The 15,463-nt window shown below is 55.2% G+C and overlaps 1 protein-coding gene and 2 long non-coding RNA genes across 3 annotated transcripts in view; 1 reads left to right on the top strand and 2 right to left on the bottom strand.

The window, feature by feature from the left end:
- The window catches only part of LOC145517946 (uncharacterized), a 233,750-nt gene that overhangs the window by 42,253 nt on the left and 176,034 nt on the right, over nucleotides 1-15,463 (top strand). The window contains exons 12-15 of the long non-coding RNA XR_014062431.1: nucleotides 240-465; nucleotides 3,577-3,688; nucleotides 7,877-8,102; nucleotides 11,214-11,325. This is a non-coding gene — a long non-coding RNA (uncharacterized LOC145517946). The remainder of the gene's footprint in view (nucleotides 1-239; nucleotides 466-3,576; nucleotides 3,689-7,876; nucleotides 8,103-11,213; nucleotides 11,326-15,463) is intronic.
- LOC145517960 (uncharacterized) lies at nucleotides 5,717-6,774 on the bottom strand. Its single transcript, XR_014062446.1, has 2 exons — nucleotides 6,630-6,774; nucleotides 5,717-6,373 (listed from the first exon to the last, which is right to left on the bottom strand). It is a non-coding gene; the product is annotated as an uncharacterized LOC145517960 (long non-coding RNA).
- Nucleotides 13,364-15,155, bottom strand: LOC145517926 (uncharacterized). The gene is made up of 3 exons (XM_081521264.1): nucleotides 14,979-15,155; nucleotides 14,267-14,579; nucleotides 13,364-14,016 (listed from the first exon to the last, which is right to left on the bottom strand). Exons 1-3 carry the CDS (start codon nucleotides 15,111-15,113, stop codon nucleotides 13,388-13,390), a joined length of 1,077 nt encoding a protein of 358 aa, XP_081377390.1. The 5' UTR covers nucleotides 15,114-15,155; the 3' UTR covers nucleotides 13,364-13,387.

Genomic DNA, 15,463 nt, shown 5'->3' with positions numbered 1-15,463 from the left:
CTGACTGCTCGACCACCCCCCTTAGGCCATGTGCAGGCACAGTGACAGCCACACAGCCCAGCCCACAGCCCTGGGGAGGCCTGGGTGCAGCCAGGGCCTGAGCTCCGAGGACCCCGCTGCTCTCAGACCAGGCTCCTTCTTCTCATAAGTGGTGTGGCCCTGGACAAGCATATGCCCCTCAGGGTTTCCCCAGTCTCTCCATCTGCAGAGAGGGGGTCATTCTCCCATCTGTTTCCTAGGTCTGGCGGCCTACGAGCAGCTCCATGCCTTTCCACCTGGGGCCGATATCACGTGGAGCTTGTGCGCTGAGACTTCAGAAAGAAAGACTCCATCCAGGGCTGACACAGCACAGAATGGGGCAGAACGAGGCCTGGATGCGCCGTGGAACCCAGGAAAAGGCACTCCCCCTCCTGACTGTTTTGAGACCCCGCATCCAAGTTGGAGCACCGAAAGGAAGACTCGAAGGTCTCCCTCTCTTATAGAAAAGAGTAGCCAACTTTCTGGTCCTCTGTTTGCATTGAGATTCTGTTCAAGTGTCCCAGCTCGGCTTCTGCGGGTGGCTGAGCTTCTAATGGATCCCTGGGTTCTTGTCTTTTCCTCTCCAAACCTTCCGTCCTTTTCCCCCTTCTGGGGTGGATGGGCGCTGTCATTGCTTCTACCTTCGAGACAGAGTGATGAAAAGTCTGGGCCATCGACTCCTTTCCTCTCTTTGGTTCCGTGTCTCTCTCTGGCTGTGTCCCTCTCTTTTCCTTTCTCGATTCAGACTGTGTCTCCCTCTTTCTCTCTCGTGTGTGGATGGATGGATGCTAGGAATGCACATGTATATGATTAGATGAGGGTTATGTTTTAGGGATAGGTTAGAGGGAGAGAAAGGCTTTAGGTCGGAGTTGGTCATGGGGGAAGGGTCAAGGGTGGTGGTGGTGTTTCTTGGAATCTGAGTGCTGTGCATTCTTCGTCTCTTTCCATATGAACCCCTTCTCAGATACACCACTTGCAAGGAGTCTCTCATGTTCCGTTTCCTATCTTTTGCATTTGTGAATGCTTAGCTTCTCTGTTGTGAAGAGGTTCCATTGGATGGAAACCCATTGGTGTACTTCGTTTCCCTCTTTCCCTTACTTGAAGAGACCCATTTCTACCTCCGCCCAGCAAATGGCAAGGAGACTCTGATGTTAAGGAGCCTTTGACCTACGCTTCTTTCTAGCTATCTCATGACATCAGCCTTTAGGGTGAGGGTTTTCCCCGATATTGAGGTGGTGTGAGATCAAAACCAATAGCGTTCTTCAGATGTAGCTGTCTGGTTTTCCCATGGACATTGATTGAAGAGGCTTTCTTGTTCCCATTTGGATATTCTCCCCTTCTGTGTCAGAGACGAGTTGACCATGGATGCCGGGGTTTGTTTCTGGACCCTCAACTTTATTCCATCGATCTGGATCTGTGTGTGTTGTTGTATTCCCAATAGCATACTGTCCTGCTGCTGCCGCTGCGGCTAAGTCACTTCAGTCGTGTCTGACTCTGCGCGACCCCATGGCCTGCAGCCTACCAGGCTCCTCTGTCCAGGGCATTTTCCAGGCAAGAGTACTGGAGTGGGTCGCCATCGCCTTCTCCGATACTCTCCTGAGGATCCTAGTTTGCTCGTCTAATTTCCTTTCACACAACCTTGGATGTCCGTATCGGGGCTTTTTCGTCGGATTGTATTGACAATTTAGGCTCTTTTCTGTTTCCGTAACCCCTGTTGCAATTCTTTGTTCGGTGCGAAAATGCATTGGCATTTTGGGAGGAATACCATCGAAGCTGTGGATTGCCTTGTGGGGCTGTGACATCATTTTCCCAATAGGAATTCTTTCAAGCCCTGAGCACAGCTTCTCTTTGCAGCGATTGGTGTGGGCTTGATCTTCCTTCTTCCATCTCTCGCCGTTTTGTGAGAACAGGTCCTTCCTTCCCTTCTGGGTTAGATGGACTCGTGGGTATCACTTCAGTGAATGGCATTGTCAGTGGGGGTGATAATTCCCTTCTCATTGGAAGACTTTGCTGTGAGTATTAGAAATGCAAGTGATTTCTCTTCCCCTTCCTCCCTGTCCATCTCTCAGAGCCACCGGGAAACAGAGGCCTCATCCAGGGTCACACAGGCCCGAGGGAGTGCAACTAGACTGTTGTTTCTTCAGGCCCTCTGTGCTGGACATCATCCGGGATACTCTGTGTGTGTCTTCCTCAGTCTGGTGTCCCTTCAGACCTTTCCCTAGTTTTCACAGGCTTGTTGTGTTGGTGTTCTTTGTCTGTTTGGAGACACATCCTTGAGAAGCTTTGTGTTTCCACTCATTCATCTCGCGATGTATGACCTGTCTTTTGCTTTTGTCATGAGGTCTTTCCCACAGTAGATATCTTTGATTTTGCAAAGTCCACTGTATTCTCTGGGTTGTTTTGTGGACTGCCTTTTAGTTTTGTGTGTGAAGACTCAAAGCACGTGTCCGGTTTCTGCTCATTGTTCTTCTAGATTTGTGACAAGTTTTCATGGAAACTTTGTCTAGGGATAACTGGAAGTGAACTCGGTGTAAGGTGTCAAGTCTCCATCTCCATTCATGTCATGCCCTGCAGTTTCCAATTCCCTGTTCCTGAGTGGTTTTGGAGACCTTGTGGGAAGTCTGGTTGCATCGGAGTTTGCGTTTCCACCTTGAGTAGATTCACACTGTTCTGCCCTCAGGGACACTGTCAAGGGGGAGTGAGGAGCAGCCTGCACTTCCAGCAGTGACCACACGGTGGGGCGAGTGCTGCTCTCCCCTCTGGGAGCCCCAGGCCACAGGCATCCCAGTGAGGAGCCAGCTTTGTGCTCAGCTGAAAGGAGTTAGTCTCTCAGGATCCTCTGAGCCCTTGCCTTTGGATCACCCAGGGTGGGCATTTACTGTGACAGAAAAAAATTGCCCTGAATTCCATGGACGGAAGAGCCTGGCTGTGTAGAGTTCGTGAGTTGCCGTGAATCAGACACAACTGAGGACACAAAAATTCAATAGACTAAAACCCTTTTTGGGGGTGGGGGAAGTGAAAGGGGGTGATGTGGGTTTTTTTGTCTTATATAATAGCCAAGGGAAATCTAGTTTAAACCTAAATTCACATAGATGGGAAAGGTATAGCTCTCCGTCACCCTATTAAAAAAAAAAAAAACTACTTAAATTTTCTGAAAGTTTATTTAGTAGCTTCCTTGAGCAGTTCATTGTGAAGCTTTTTTTTTTTTTTCTGTCACATTGGCCTCATTAAAAAGTACGGTTTGCCTTTACTGGATAATTTCGTTCATTGGTTTGTTAGGGAATCTTGGTAATATTTGAGTTTCCTGGGGAGCATGGTCACATGACCTGGCCCTGGCCAATCGGTGCGTTCCACCTCCCTGGCCACTGTGATTGGCTCCGGACTGGGGCAGTGCCCAATCGGGGCCCAGGGTCGGGCCTCACGTTGGAAGCCAGGGGAAGACGAGCTCTCGTCCTGCTGGGGTAGGGGAAGGGGTGGGGCCGGGGGAGGTCAGGCTCCAGCAGTGGGAGGGGCTTGAGGTCCGCCTGCGGCAGTTGGTGACCTTCCTGCTCCCCTCAGGGCAGAGCCGCCGGCCTGAGAATGAGGGCACTGCTGAGCCCAGGGGCTGGGATGGCCCGTTGCTGCTGTGGTCCCAGAGCTCCACCCGAGACCTGAGGGAGGCCGTCTGCCCGTGAGTCCTCTCCCGCTTGTCTGTCAGCTTGTTTGAACCATGCTGGGTTTTCTGCCCAGCTGGCTAAGGGGAGTCCCTGGAAATGCAAGGGTGTGGGTTTTGGCAGACTTCAGGGAAGACATGCCAGATGAGCCTGGGAGACTCCCCCTTAATCTGGATTCAGGAGATATCTCTTCGGGCCAGCTAGTAATTGTAGGATAAGCCTAATGAGTCTTCACAGGATGAAGAGAGTAACGTGCCAAGGTAGCAATCGATGTCCTCATTCGAGAGGATGAAGCTGGTGCTCAGAGAAGGGGGGAACTTGGCCACAGCAAGGAGGTGTGCACCCAGACAGAACCCCCAGATCCGGCCATTTGAGCTCAGGGAGGCCACTGGTGTGGCTTGTCCCTGTGGCAGGGGCCGAGGCACGCAGCCCACCCTGATTCCTGCGGGGGCCTGACTTGGGAAGTGCCATCTGGTAGCTTTGAGACTCACCAAACCAAATTGCACTGGAGAGAGGAAGGACACCTTCCTTCATCCACCCCCCACCCCCGCCGGATTCCCACATACCCTGACCCCTTTCTCTGGATTTCGGAGCCATTTCCCGAGTCCCGCTCATATGACCTCATTCGAAGTGCACTGTGGACGAGCTGCCATCTGCAGCTGCTACCACAGCAGCCAAGGGCTTTAGCTCCCGAGTACCTCCCTTCCTTTGGAACTTGGGGGCCCTCTACTCCCCACTTGCACGCCACAGACCTTTGCTGAGGATTGTGGGGACCCTCACTCAGTTTGCAGCACGTTGTAGCCATCCCTGTCCTCTCAATACCTCCCTTGCAACTCAGCTTGTGAGCTCCTTTGGAGCAGCGTGGCCCACCTGGCTGCAACGGAAGAGACACAGCTGACAGTGAAACAACAGCTTAGATCTGACAGCCGGAAAGCTCTGTCAGAAGGGACCTCCCTCTTCACACCGTAGAGGCTGTAGGAGCCGCCAGGGTTTGGGAACCAGTGCTGGGGCCAAAATGACTCCACAGCTGTTTTCCTTCCTGGGGAGGGTTCTGGCTCGAGTGGGAATGGCTCAAGTCTCCTAAGGTTCTGAAAGCCCACTGTGTGCAGATTCACGGTACACAGAGAGGAGAAGGTGGAGTCCTGCCCTGGAGGTGGGCACAGCTCACGGATGAGCCAGGCAGGCAGGCAGGCAGGCAGGGCATGAGAACACCTGAGCTGCCTTCATGAGTGAATGGTGTGGGGGCAGAGGAAGAGAAGCCGGTCTGCTCCCTCATGTGGTGCCCAGGGCAGGTTGTCCCCAGAGGAAACCCTTACGACGGTGAGGACTATCACTGCTGTTTCCCAAGGGGTTCCGTCGGTGCGTGTCTTCCCCGGAGCGGTCAGGCCGTCTCTAAAGTACACTGGCCATGGGCATTGCCTCTCCTTGGAACTTCCCATGTGTTTCTCGTTTTTATGGAACAGTGATTTTTCTAGAGGGGTTCTGGGCCACAAGGTTGCTGGGTCATTTTCTAGCCTTCTGTCGTGAAGAACGCTTTCCTGGGCGTTGGGGTGGTTTGTTGTTCCAGCTCCCTTTCTTGGCTTCTTTTGGGAGCTGGTGCAACAAGAGGAGCTCAGCCTCTGCCTTCTGGCTGAGATGTCACCCTTCAAACAGCAATGCCTGCCTGGAGATAATGATGGCATTTGCCAAAAGGGCTTCGTTTGGCACATGATATCTTGAAAGGACGTACACCGTCCTTTCAGCTATCAAAGGCTACTTCAAAGGACATAAAAATGAGAACTCTCCAATGGAGTCTTACAGTAGGTGGAGAGTCCGAAAAAAACTCCTTCAGTCATTTCAGTGAGAGGCGTTGATTGGGGACACCAAGAATATAGGAAGGAATGCCGAAAGAAAAGATGAAATTGTGTTCAGGATCGGGGGGAGGGATGAACAGGGCGTGCTTGCCTTGAATCCAGGCTTTGTTGGCGGGTGGGGCATAAAGATGGAAGGGGTCTGCAACTACAAAGTGGTGATGGTAACACAGTATCACCAGAGTGACACAACAGTGTTCCCAAATTGCAACAATGATGAAAAAGTTTACTAATCCCAACTTAACCAACAGAAATACACGAAACCATACAAACAATAAAACATCACCAGAAAGGTGGAAACAAACCAAATGCAAAGCAGTTCAGGGGAAAGGAACTCCATGTCCCCTGGGGGCAGAACGAGTTGCCGGCGTCCACGGTGAGCAGACAGGGATGGAGGCTGCAGAGCCGACCGCTGCCCTGGACGTGGTGTTTCCGGCAAGGGCTCTGGGTCTCTGTCCAGAGCGGGGGCTCGTTCTTCCTGCAGGGGCGGGTGAGTCATCGTCGGCGTCTGGGTGTTGCGCGGGAGCCAGGGCAGGCTCTCCCTGCCGAGGCGGTGACTCCTCCTCTGCCTCGGGTTCTCCTGCCAAAGCCCGAGCAGGTACAGGTGCACGTGGAGGTGGAGGTTCTCGCTGAGGGGGTGGGACATCAGTGCCTGGAGCTGGGGGTCCTGCAGGCACGGAGATCCGATCTGCCCGGTGTGCTGGCCAGTACCCAGCTGGCCTGGTGTCTCTGCGAGGGCAAGTCTCGGTTCTCCATCTGCCCTCGGTGGATCCCTGGGTCCTGCACCTGGAGCCACCACCTCTGTAGGGACAGGTCTGGGAAGTGGAGCCTGGTTCCAGTTGGAGGCCAGTGCTAGAGCTGGGGGAGAAGCAAAGTTTACCCACAGGCCAGCCTTGGCATGTGCGTATCCCGGGACAGAAAGCTTCCAAGAGATTCCCAAAGAATACCCAGCGTCGGATGTCTTTTGGGACTGAAGTGTGCAAGATGGGGGTGGGGGTGTGAGGCCAGCGCTTGCTGCAGGCCCAGCAGCATCTTTCGGGGACTCGTCCCTGTGTAGCTCAGCACCCCCTCCCCACACACTCCCGTGCACCAGCCCCAGCGTCCTCACCTCTGTGCTCTGGCGTGCTGGGCTCCAGGTCCTCCTGCTGCCTCAGAGGCCGGGGTTCTCGGGACTCTGGGTCGGAGCCGGGTGTGCTGAGCTCCGTGGCAGCCTCAGACTGGGCCGCCGGGTGTATCCTGGGCGGTGTCTCGGCAGCAGGCCTTCCCCGCCTCCGCTTCGCCCCCGGTGGGGCTGATGCCTCCGTGGGCACGCTCACCTGGAGCCTGCACTGGGCCTCACGGGCGGGGGGGTGGTGCTCCGACCCCTCCCTCCAGGAGGTGGACGGGGTGTCCCCGTCCTCGGCCTCATCACGTGGGAAGCTCTGCAACGACAGTGACCGTCAGCCAGCCGTGCTGGGAGTTTTCCGAGCTGGGCCTGGCCAGTGGAGCCGCTGCTTCTGCCTGCTCGAACTTCTCTTCCCAGAAGGGTCAGAGACGTGTGTCTGCTCACATCCCCACCCGGGAGGAAAGAGACCCACCTGAGGGTGTGAGGTCAGCCTGGGCGGCCGGCGCTGCCCGCACTCTCCCCATCCCACCCAGCCTGCTCTCCCCTGGGGTGTGGACACAACTTGTCCGCAGGCTTCTGACCCCACATCCGCCTGGGCTTCCTTGAGGGAGACACACCCCGAGAAACCCGCATCCACACACACAGGCAAAGGACCCGGTGTTTCCGGGTGGCATGGGAGAGGTGGCCTGGCCCGGCCTGGGGCTCCCCGTGTTACCTTTCTGTTTCTCCGGGCAAAGGGCCAGAGGCCTCTCGGGGGTGCCCTGAGCCAACGTCGACAGGGTGCCCACGCACACTGCCTGTGAGCTCTCCTGCGGCCCCGGGCTCTGGGCAGGGGCAAACAGCAGAACATCCTGGCAGCAAGTGATCTGGCTGGGGGCTCCTCTCCGCTCTGGAGGCCTGGATACCCGGGTTGCGGGTTCTGTTGGGTTCTGTTGCCGGCAGGTGACATCATTTCCTGGGGTTCGTGCTGAGGTCCCTTCCCCAAAACTTCCCAAGGGAATCTCTGGGTTTCTGACTGCTCGACCACCCCCCTTAGGCCATGTGCAGGCACAGTGACAGCCACACAGCCCAGCCCACAGCCCTGGGGAGGCCTGGGTGCAGCCAGGGCCTGAGCTCCGAGGACCCCGCTGCTCTCAGACCAGGCTCCTTCTTCTCATAAGTGGTGTGGCCCTGGACAAGCATATGCCCCTCAGGGTTTCCCCAGTCTCTCCATCTGCAGAGAGGGGGTCATTCTCCCATCTGTTTCCTAGGTCTGGCGGCCTACGAGCAGCTCCATGCCTTTCCACCTGGGGCCGATATCACGTGGAGCTTGTGCGCTGAGACTTCAGAAAGAAAGACTCCATCCAGGGCTGACACAGCACAGAATGGGGCAGAACGAGGCCTGGATGCGCCGTGGAACCCAGGAAAAGGCACTCCCCCTCCTGACTGTTTTGAGACCCCGCATCCAAGTTGGAGCACCGAAAGGAAGACTCGAAGGTCTCCCTCTCTTATAGAAAAGAGTAGCCAACTTTCTGGTCCTCTGTTTGCATTGAGATTCTGTTCAAGTGTCCCAGCTCGGCTTCTGCGGGTGGCTGAGCTTCTAATGGATCCCTGGGTTCTTGTCTTTTCCTCTCCAAACCTTCCGTCCTTTTCCCCCTTCTGGGGTGGATGGGCGCTGTCATTGCTTCTACCTTCGAGACAGAGTGATGAAAAGTCTGGGCCATCGACTCCTTTCCTCTCTTTGGTTCCGTGTCTCTCTCTGGCTGTGTCCCTCTCTTTTCCTTTCTCGATTCAGACTGTGTCTCCCTCTTTCTCTCTCGTGTGTGGATGGATGGATGCTAGGAATGCACATGTATATGATTAGATGAGGGTTATGTTTTAGGGATAGGTTAGAGGGAGAGAAAGGCTTTAGGTCGGAGTTGGTCATGGGGGAAGGGTCAAGGGTGGTGGTGGTGTTTCTTGGAATCTGAGTGCTGTGCATTCTTCGTCTCTTTCCATATGAACCCCTTCTCAGATACACCACTTGCAAGGAGTCTCTCATGTTCCGTTTCCTATCTTTTGCATTTGTGAATGCTTAGCTTCTCTGTTGTGAAGAGGTTCCATTGGATGGAAACCCATTGGTGTACTTCGTTTCCCTCTTTCCCTTACTTGAAGAGACCCATTTCTACCTCCGCCCAGCAAATGGCAAGGAGACTCTGATGTTAAGGAGCCTTTGACCTACGCTTCTTTCTAGCTATCTCATGACATCAGCCTTTAGGGTGAGGGTTTTCCCCGATATTGAGGTGGTGTGAGATCAAAACCAATAGCGTTCTTCAGATGTAGCTGTCTGGTTTTCCCATGGACATTGATTGAAGAGGCTTTCTTGTTCCCATTTGGATATTCTCCCCTTCTGTGTCAGAGACGAGTTGACCATGGATGCCGGGGTTTGTTTCTGGACCCTCAACTTTATTCCATCGATCTGGATCTGTGTGTGTTGTTGTATTCCCAATAGCATACTGTCCTGCTGCTGCCGCTGCGGCTAAGTCACTTCAGTCGTGTCTGACTCTGCGCGACCCCATGGCCTGCAGCCTACCAGGCTCCTCTGTCCAGGGCATTTTCCAGGCAAGAGTACTGGAGTGGGTCGCCATCGCCTTCTCCGATACTCTCCTGAGGATCCTAGTTTGCTCGTCTAATTTCCTTTCACACAACCTTGGATGTCCGTATCGGGGCTTTTTCGTCGGATTGTATTGACAATTTAGGCTCTTTTCTGTTTCCGTAACCCCTGTTGCAATTCTTTGTTCGGTGCGAAAATGCATTGGCATTTTGGGAGGAATACCATCGAAGCTGTGGATTGCCTTGTGGGGCTGTGACATCATTTTCCCAATAGGAATTCTTTCAAGCCCTGAGCACAGCTTCTCTTTGCAGCGATTGGTGTGGGCTTGATCTTCCTTCTTCCATCTCTCGCCGTTTTGTGAGAACAGGTCCTTCCTTCCCTTCTGGGTTAGATGGACTCGTGGGTATCACTTCAGTGAATGGCATTGTCAGTGGGGGTGATAATTCCCTTCTCATTGGAAGACTTTGCTGTGAGTATTAGAAATGCAAGTGATTTCTCTTCCCCTTCCTCCCTGTCCATCTCTCAGAGCCACCGGGAAACAGAGGCCTCATCCAGGGTCACACAGGCCCGAGGGAGTGCAACTAGACTGTTGTTTCTTCAGGCCCTCTGTGCTGGACATCATCCGGGATACTCTGTGTGTGTCTTCCTCAGTCTGGTGTCCCTTCAGACCTTTCCCTAGTTTTCACAGGCTTGTTGTGTTGGTGTTCTTTGTCTGTTTGGAGACACATCCTTGAGAAGCTTTGTGTTTCCACTCATTCATCTCGCGATGTATGACCTGTCTTTTGCTTTTGTCATGAGGTCTTTCCCACAGTAGATATCTTTGATTTTGCAAAGTCCACTGTATTCTCTGGGTTGTTTTGTGGACTGCCTTTTAGTTTTGTGTGTGAAGACTCAAAGCACGTGTCCGGTTTCTGCTCATTGTTCTTCTAGATTTGTGACAAGTTTTCATGGAAACTTTGTCTAGGGATAACTGGAAGTGAACTCGGTGTAAGGTGTCAAGTCTCCATCTCCATTCATGTCATGCCCTGCAGTTTCCAATTCCCTGTTCCTGAGTGGTTTTGGAGACCTTGTGGGAAGTCTGGTTGCATCGGAGTTTGCGTTTCCACCTTGAGTAGATTCACACTGTTCTGCCCTCAGGGACACTGTCAAGGGGGAGTGAGGAGCAGCCTGCACTTCCAGCAGTGACCACACGGTGGGGCGAGTGCTGCTCTCCCCTCTGGGAGCCCCAGGCCACAGGCATCCCAGTGAGGAGCCAGCTTTGTGCTCAGCTGAAAGGAGTTAGTCTCTCAGGATCCTCTGAGCCCTTGCCTTTGGATCACCCAGGGTGGGCATTTACTGTGACAGAAAAAAATTGCCCTGAATTCCATGGACGGAAGAGCCTGGCTGTGTAGAGTTCGTGAGTTGCCGTGAATCAGACACAACTGAGGACACAAAAATTCAATAGACTAAAACCCTTTTTGGGGGTGGGGGAAGTGAAAGGGGGTGATGTGGGTTTTTTTGTCTTATATAATAGCCAAGGGAAATCTAGTTTAAACCTAAATTCACATAGATGGGAAAGGTATAGCTCTCCGTCACCCTATTAAAAAAAAAAAAAACTACTTAAATTTTCTGAAAGTTTATTTAGTAGCTTCCTTGAGCAGTTCATTGTGAAGCTTTTTTTTTTTTTTCTGTCACATTGGCCTCATTAAAAAGTACGGTTTGCCTTTACTGGATAATTTCGTTCATTGGTTTGTTAGGGAATCTTGGTAATATTTGAGTTTCCTGGGGAGCATGGTCACATGACCTGGCCCTGGCCAATCGGTGCGTTCCACCTCCCTGGCCACTGTGATTGGCTCCGGACTGGGGCAGTGCCCAATCGGGGCCCAGGGTCGGGCCTCACGTTGGAAGCCAGGGGAAGACGAGCTCTCGTCCTGCTGGGGTAGGGGAAGGGGTGGGGCCGGGGGAGGTCAGGCTCCAGCAGTGGGAGGGGCTTGAGGTCCGCCTGCGGCAGTTGGTGACCTTCCTGCTCCCCTCAGGGCAGAGCCGCCGGCCTGAGAATGAGGGCACTGCTGAGCCCAGGGGCTGGGATGGCCCGTTGCTGCTGTGGTCCCAGAGCTCCACCCGAGACCTGAGGGAGGCCGTCTGCCCGTGAGTCCTCTCCCGCTTGTCTGTCAGCTTGTTTGAACCATGCTGGGTTTTCTGCCCAGCTGGCTAAGGGGAGTCCCTGGAAATGCAAGGGTGTGGGTTTTGGCAGACTTCAGGGAAGACATGCCAGATGAGCCTGGGAGACTCCCCCTTAATCTGGATTCAGGAGATATCTCTTCGGGCCAGCTAGTAATTGTAGGATAAGCCTAATGAGTCTTCACAGGATGAAGAGAGTAACGTGCCAAGGTAGCAATCGATGTCCTCATTCGAGAGGATGAAGCTGGTGCTCAGAGAAGGGGGGAACTTGGCCACAGCAAGGAGGTGTGCACCCAGACAGAACCCCCAGATCCGGCCATTTGAGCTCAGGGAGGCCACTGGTGTGGCTTGTCCCTGTGGCAGGGGCCGAGGCACGCAGCCCACCCTGATTCCTGCGGGGGCCTGACTTGGGAAGTGCCATCTGGTAGCTTTGAGACTCACCAAACCAAATTGCACTGGAGAGAGGAAGGACACCTTCCTTCATCCACCCCCCACCCCCGCCGGATTCCCACATACCCTGACCCCTTTCTCTGGATTTCGGAGCCATTTCCCGAGTCCCGCTCATATGACCTCATTCGAAGTGCACTGTGGACGAGCTGCCATCTGCAGCTGCTACCACAGCAGCCAAGGGCTTTAGCTCCCGAGTACCTCCCTTCCTTTGGAACTTGGGGGCCCTCTACTCCCCACTTGCACGCCACAGACCTTTGCTGAGGATTGTGGGGACCCTCACTCAGTTTGCAGCACGTTGTAGCCATCCCTGTCCTCTCAATACCTCCCTTGCAACTCAGCTTGTGAGCTCCTTTGGAGCAGCGTGGCCCACCTGGCTGCAACGGAAGAGACACAGCTGACAGTGAAACAACAGCTTAGATCTGACAGCCGGAAAGCTCTGTCAGAAGGGACCTCCCTCTTCACACCGTAGAGGCTGTAGGAGCCGCCAGGGTTTGGGAACCAGTGCTGGGGCCAAAATGACTCCACAGCTGTTTTCCTTCCTGGGGAGGGTTCTGGCTCGAGTGGGAATGGCTCAAGTCTCCTAAGGTTCTGAAAGCCCACTGTGTGCAGATTCACGGTACACAGAGAGGAGAAGGTGGAGTCCTGCCCTGGAGGTGGGCACAGCTCACGGATGAGCCAGGCAGGCAGGCAGGCAGGCAGGGCATGAGAACACCTGAGCTGCCTTCATGAGTGAATGGTGTGGGGGCAGAGGAAGAGAAGCCGGTCTGCTCCCTCATGTGGTGCCCAGGGCAGGTTGTCCCCAGAGGAAACCCTTACGACGGTGAGGACTATCACTGCTGTTTCCCAAGGGGTTCCGTCGGTGCGTGTCTTCCCCGGAGCGGTCAGGCCGTCTCTAAAGTACACTGGCCATGGGCATTGCCTCTCCTTGGAACTTCCCATGTGTTTCTCGTTTTTATGGAACAGTGATTTTTCTAGAGGGGTTCTGGGCCACAAGGTTGCTGGGTCATTTTCTAGCCTTCTGTCGTGAAGAACGCTTTCCTGGGCGTTGGGGTGGTTTGTTGTTCCAGCTCCCTTTCTTGGCTTCTTTTGGGAGCTGGTGCAACAAGAGGAGCTCAGCCTCTGCCTTCTGGCTGAGATGTCACCCTTCAAACAGCAATGCCTGCCTGGAGATAATGATGGCATTTGCCAAAAGGGCTTCGTTTGGCACATGATATCTTGAAAGGACGTACACCGTCCTTTCAGCTATCAAAGGCTACTTCAAAGGACATAAAAATGAGAACTCTCCAATGGAGTCTTACAGTAGGTGGAGAGTCCGAAAAAAACTCCTTCAGTCATTTCAGTGAGAGGCGTTGATTGGGGACACCAAGAATATAGGAAGGAATGCCGAAAGAAAAGATGAAATTGTGTTCAGGATCGGGGGGAGGGATGAACAGGGCGTGCTTGCCTTGAATCCAGGCTTTGTTGGCGGGTGGGGCATAAAGATGGAAGGGGTCTGCAACTACAAAGTGGTGATGGTAACACAGTATCACCAGAGTGACACAACAGTGTTCCCAAATTGCAACAATGATGAAAAAGTTTACTAATCCCAACTTAACCAACAGAAATACACGAAACCATACAAACAATAAAACATCACCAGAAAGGTGGAAACAAACCAAATGCAAAGCAGTTCAGGGGAAAGGAACTCCATGTCCCCTGGGGGCAGAACGAGTTGCCGGCGTCCACGGTGAGCAGACAGGGATGGAGGCTGCAGAGCCGACCGCTGCCCTGGACGTGGTGTTTCCGGCAAGGGCTCTGGGTCTCTGTCCAGAGCGGGGGCTCGTTCTTCCTGCAGGGGCGGGTGAGTCATCGTCGGCGTCTGGGTGTTGCGCGGGAGCCAGGGCAGGCTCTCCCTGCCGAGGCGGTGACTCCTCCTCTGCCTCGGGTTCTCCTGCCAAAGCCCGAGCAGGTACAGGTGCACGTGGAGGTGGAGGTTCTCGCTGAGGGGGTGGGACATCAGTGCCTGGAGCTGGGGGTCCTGCAGGCACGGAGATCCGATCTGCCCGGTGTGCTGGCCAGTACCCAGCTGGCCTGGTGTCTCTGCGAGGGCAAGTCTCGGTTCTCCATCTGCCCTCGGTGGATTCCTGGGTCCTGCACCTGGAGCCACCACCTCTGTAGGGACAGGTCTGGGAAGTGGAGCCTGGTTCCAGTTGGAGGCCAGTGCTAGAGCTGGGGGAGAAGCAAAGTTTACCCACAGGCCAGCCTTGGCATGTGCGTATCCCGGGACAGAAAGCTTCCAAGAGATTCCCAAAGAATACCCAGCGTCGGATGTCTTTTGGGACTGAAGTGTGCAAGATGGGGGTGGGGGTGTGAGGCCAGCGCTTGCTGCAGGCCCAGCAGCATCTTTCGGGGACTCGTCCCTGTGTAGCTCAGCACCCCCTCCCCACACACTCCCGTGCACCAGCCCCAGCGTCCTCACCTCTGTGCTCTGGCGTGCTGGGCTCCAGGTCCTCCTGCTGCCTCAGAGGCCGGGGTTCTCGGGACTCTGGGTCGGAGCCGGGTGTGCTGAGCTCCGTGGCAGCCTCAGACTGGGCCGCCGGGTGTATCCTGGGCGGTGTCTCGGCAGCAGGCCTTCCCCGCCTCCGCTTCGCCCCCGGTGGGGCTGATGCCTCCGTGGGCACGCTCACCTGGAGCCTGCACTGGGCCTCACGGGCGGGGGGGTGGTGCTCCGACCCCTCCCTCCAGGAGGTGGACGGGGTGTCCCCGTCCTCGGCCTCATCACGTGGGAAGCTCTGCAACGACAGTGACCGTCAGCCAGCCGTGCTGGGAGTTTTCCGAGCTGGGCCTGGCCAGTGGAGCCGCTGCTTCTGCCTGCTCGAACTTCTCTTCCCAGAAGGGTCAGAGACGTGTGTCTGCTCACATCCCCACCCGGGAGGAAAGAGACCCACCTGAGGGTGTGAGGTCAGCCTGGGCGGCCGGCGCTGCCCGCACTCTCCCCATCCCACCCAGCCTGCTCTCCCCTGGGGTGTGGACACAACTTGTCCGCAGGCTTCTGACCCCACATCCGCCTGGGCTTCCTTGAGGGAGACACACCCCGAGAAACCCGCATCCACACACACAGGCAAAGGACCCGGTGTTTCCGGGTGGCATGGGAGAGGTGGCCTGGCCCGGCCTGGGGCTCCCCGTGTTACCTTTCTGTTTCTCCGGGCAAAGGGCCAGAGGCCTCTCGGGGGTGCCCTGAGCCAACGTCGACAGGGTGCCCACGCACACTGCCTGTGAGCTCTCCTGCGGCCCCGGGCTCTGGGCAGGGGCAAACAGCAGAACATCCTGGCAGCAAGTGATCTGGCTGGGGGCTCCTCTCCGCTCTGGAGGCCTGGATACCCGGGTTGCGGGTTCTGTTGGGTTCTGTTGCCGGCAGGTGACATCATTTCCTGGGGTTCGTGCTGAGGTCCCTTCCCCAAAACTTCCCAAGGGAATCTCTGGGTTTCTGACTGCTCGACCACCCCCCTTAGGCCATGTGCAGGCACAGTGACAGCCACACAGCCCAGCCCACAGCCCTGGGGAGGCCTGGGTGCAGCCAGGGCCTGAGCTCCGAGGACCCCGCTGCTCTCAGACCAGGCTCCTTCTTCTCATAAGTGGTGTGGCCCTGGACAAGCATATGCCCCTCAGGGTTTCC

Source organism: Giraffa tippelskirchi, chromosome 8 (assembly GCF_054371585.1).
Source record: "Giraffa tippelskirchi isolate mGirTip1 chromosome 8, T2T-mGirTip1v1.2.pri, whole genome shotgun sequence".
Taxonomy (NCBI): domain Eukaryota; kingdom Metazoa; phylum Chordata; class Mammalia; order Artiodactyla; family Giraffidae; genus Giraffa; species Giraffa tippelskirchi.
Note: the sequence above shows the minus strand (reverse complement) of the source record. Positions and strands in the feature narration are given on the sequence as shown.